At 36.5% G+C, this 3,432-nt stretch overlaps 1 protein-coding gene across 1 annotated transcript; it reads right to left on the bottom strand.

Annotated features, from left to right (window-relative positions):
• Positions 1-206: 206 nt before the first annotated feature.
• Positions 207-2,902, bottom strand: LOC110774894 (60S ribosomal protein L7-2). The gene is made up of 7 exons (XM_021979487.2): positions 2,744-2,902; positions 1,891-2,072; positions 1,708-1,805; positions 1,566-1,623; positions 1,094-1,173; positions 912-1,014; positions 207-544 (listed from the first exon to the last, which is right to left on the bottom strand). Exons 2-7 carry the CDS (start codon positions 2,068-2,070, stop codon positions 329-331), a joined length of 735 nt encoding a protein of 244 aa, XP_021835179.1. The 5' UTR covers positions 2,071-2,072; positions 2,744-2,902; the 3' UTR covers positions 207-328.
• Between the last annotated feature and the right edge of the window lie 530 nt (positions 2,903-3,432).

The following is a 3,432-nucleotide window of genomic DNA, read 5'->3' as shown; positions in this document are numbered from 1 at the left end:
ATCTTCACTTGGACATTTGGTATCATGCCATAGAGACATTGATCCTTTAATGGATTGTAAATTTTTTATTTTCTCTTTTTGAATTTAGGTCATAGTATTGAGAGAAACAAACCTAACCTTTTCAGGTACTTTTCTTTCTTTAAAAAAGATCTAGATTCTAGAATGGGGCAGGAATGTATGTATGCACCCCTTAGAAGATCGAAAAATCCAGAAAAAATATCTTCTTTTTGAAATTACTCTTTAGATTAAAAAATCGTGCATCGCACAGGTGCTATACTAGTTCTTTACCTAAACAAACACAGGTTCAAAAAAGGATGGAAACTACACCCTAGTTCATTCTCCTGATGAGCTCATTAATGAAGTTCTCACGATTTCCAGCATCTCCACCTTCAACAAAGTGGTTCCTCTTCTTCTTTAGTCCACCCAAAGGAGCAGAGAGCTGGAATGGCCATAGGAAGTTGTTGGCCTCCTTGAAGTGAGGTCCCACTGTAATGATCTCGTGGATGAGATCTTCCACACAGATGATGCCATGCTTTCCAAGAGTCTGTAGACAAACAAAGACACAAATACAAACAGAGACAATAGGTTGGTATCTTCCATAATCACAAAACAAGGATTTACGATCATTAAACAAAAGACCAAAAGCTAAAACAAGTAGTGACTTCCACTTTTTTTTTAAATGCAACTTCATATCATCCACTATGCACATTAAGCTTGGAGACACCAAAATATGGATTTACCACTAATGCTCATCAGGCTCGGGTATCATAAAACAGCAATCATAAAAATATTCAACCATGTTTTAGACCCAACATTAAAGAAATAATGACAAAGTGTAATTAGCCTTGTAGGTTTCCATATATGACTTGTTTGTCTACAGTCGACAAAAAGTAACATATGCAAAGAATTACCTGCTCAACAATGGAGTTATCGGTCAAAGCAATTCTCTGCTTGTTAACCTTGCCATAACCCCTCTTGTAGATCAGCTCCCTCACACTCTTCAAGTTAGGGTACCTGCAAAGATTGGGCTTCGGTGAGAATCATGGTAATCTACTTGGAGGCAAAAAATAACAGTGTAGGGGAGGGCATATACCCAAAGGTAACAAAGGGCTCAACACGGTGCAACATGTTCAATGTAGCCTTGTTCACCTTCAAGAAAACACCGTTGAAAATCTGCATAGACCAATAGCATTAAGCCACTAGCAAAACAAACAGAGAACTAAAGAAGCACTATAACATATTTAAACACCATTGAAAAGATGGGACCAGTCAGGTTGAAGTTAATAGTCAAACACAGCAGTGTAACAGAGGCACAAGGAAGATAAAATCTAAAGCCAGTCAACACAATTCCTGATGCAGTGAAAAAAAAATTGGAACAACGATAAAACCTGGTCAACCACATTATTTTTTTTATCTGCTATAATCTCCAGGAACGAGATATATGAACAAGCCATTCATTACAAAAATAAAACTAAACTTATAGACAACACAAATAAGCATGCTCAGAGACCAGCAGTAATTCAACTAGCCAAATAAACCACACATTATAAACTGTGTATTCATACCTGTCTCAATCGAAGAAGCTGCAGAATAGACCTTGTCTTGGGGTGCATGGCATTGATACTGAACACACAAATCAATTACCATTAATGCCACATACTCAATCTACAAATCAAAGTTCATTACGAAAAAGAAATGATCACCCACCCTCTAATACGAATGATAAAAAGGAGCTTAGCTTCTGGCTCGACATAGAATCCACCCTTCAACTTAGCCTCTCTTCTCAGACAGATCAGCTCTCTCTCCTGAGTACCAAAAAGCAAGTTAAATTAAAGCCTTATCTTTCCGATGAAAGGATGAGTACAAATACCACAATAAACTAAAACTGACCTGGTTTTCATATTCCTTTGAGTACTGTTGGGCCCTCTTAAAGATCAGTTTCCTGTTTTCACTTCTCTTCGTCTTCAAAACATCTTGCTCTTCCTTCTTTGCTAAAGCCCATTCAGCCTCCCTCTTCTGCTTTTTCAAAACCGACTCGGGTACAACAACTTTAGTAGCCTCCTCACCCATTTCTGCTCAACAAATACATCAACCATTCACCCATTAAAACCAAAACAAATTACCCACATCATATATAACCTACAATTATGTATCCTTAAACATCACAACTAACAAGTTGCTTATCCATGTCATATAATCTGGCAAACTGCATAGAAGGTTTAAATGCATTACAAACATCGGAAATTCAATCAATTTTACATACAATGTCATCTTTGAGCTATAATCCACAAATTTTGCTACCCATTAGAGACACAGAACACAAATTTGCCACGATTACATTAACTATTTAAACCTTCCCTCAAAAAAAACATAACCTATCTAAACCAAAATTAATTTGCAGATATTCCTACCCTCGTTAAGAAAATGGCAATACGTAATCCCATTTTTTGACCGACAGAAGACTATTTCCCCATTAAATCACATCTAGCATACAAAAATAGAACTTCAGTAGTAAATCAAATATTATTTTGAGAACTAAGTTTGCATAACCCTAATTCCCGAGATCCATCTATTCATTTCTATCACATTTCACAAAAATAATTAACAAAGAGATCCAACCAAATCCATAAAAAAATGGGAATATCAACTTACAGATACTCGATTATTCAGATCAAATGCAAAAGTAACAGATTAAAAACGATGATTGTTCTACATCGGAAGAGCAAAAGCGGAGAGAAAGTACCTTCCAGAGTCTGAGCAAAAACCCTAGTCGCAAGTGAGGGGAGAACGGAGAGAGAGTGGCAAACGCAAAAGAAATTAGGGTTTGTAAGGGGGGAACCGGGGAAGAATAAGAGGCAAAGAGCTGGCAAAAATGATCCACGCCATCAACTTAACCCGAACCAAATCAAATGAAGTCGGGTTTGGATTAATATTTTCAACCCATTTAATAGGTTATGGCTCGTTCGGTATCACTGTCAATTTTCAGTTTTGGTTTTCTTGTTTTAAAAGTCATGTGATTTAGATTGAACCATTAACTAAAAAATAGCCTTACTTATATTAATCATATTGATTTTGAAAACTGACAACCAAAAACTGAAAACTACTTTTTATTGTTTTCATATTTTGGTTTTTAGTTTTGTGAAAAACAAAAAACTAGAAACAAAAAGCGATACCAAACGGAACCTTAGGGGTGTTTGGTTTGCGGTTTTTAGGCATGAGGTATGGGTTTAGAATGGTCTAAACTCATATCATGTGTTAGTTCAGGGGCGGATCTTTGTTTGGCCTGGCCACCCCGGTCGGAAAATTTTGTAGTGTATTTTTAGTTACGCCCCCTAAAATTGTGTACAATTGTATAATTACATAGTTGTAGGGGTTGTTTTTCCCGCACACAGTGGTTTTGAATTCCCCTACGATTTTTGTAGATTTTAAATT

This window comes from Spinacia oleracea, chromosome 5 (genome assembly GCF_020520425.1).
Source record: "Spinacia oleracea cultivar Varoflay chromosome 5, BTI_SOV_V1, whole genome shotgun sequence".
Taxonomy (NCBI): domain Eukaryota; kingdom Viridiplantae; phylum Streptophyta; class Magnoliopsida; order Caryophyllales; family Amaranthaceae; genus Spinacia; species Spinacia oleracea.
Note: the sequence above shows the minus strand (reverse complement) of the source record. Positions and strands in the feature narration are given on the sequence as shown.

Excerpts from the sequence above, each read along its gene's own strand:
- LOC110774894 (XM_021979487.2), bottom strand. The coding sequence starts at position 2,070 with ATGGGTGAGGAGGCTACTAAAGTTGTTGTACCCGAGTCGGTTTTGAAA. Across the intron at positions 1,806-1,890 it reads CAAAGGAATATGAAAACCAG|GAGAGAGAGCTGATCTGTCT; the intron begins GTCAGTTTTAGT and ends TTTGGTACTCAG. Across the intron at positions 1,015-1,093 it reads GAGCCCTTTGTTACCTTTGG|GTACCCTAACTTGAAGAGTG; the intron begins GTATATGCCCTC and ends CAATCTTTGCAG.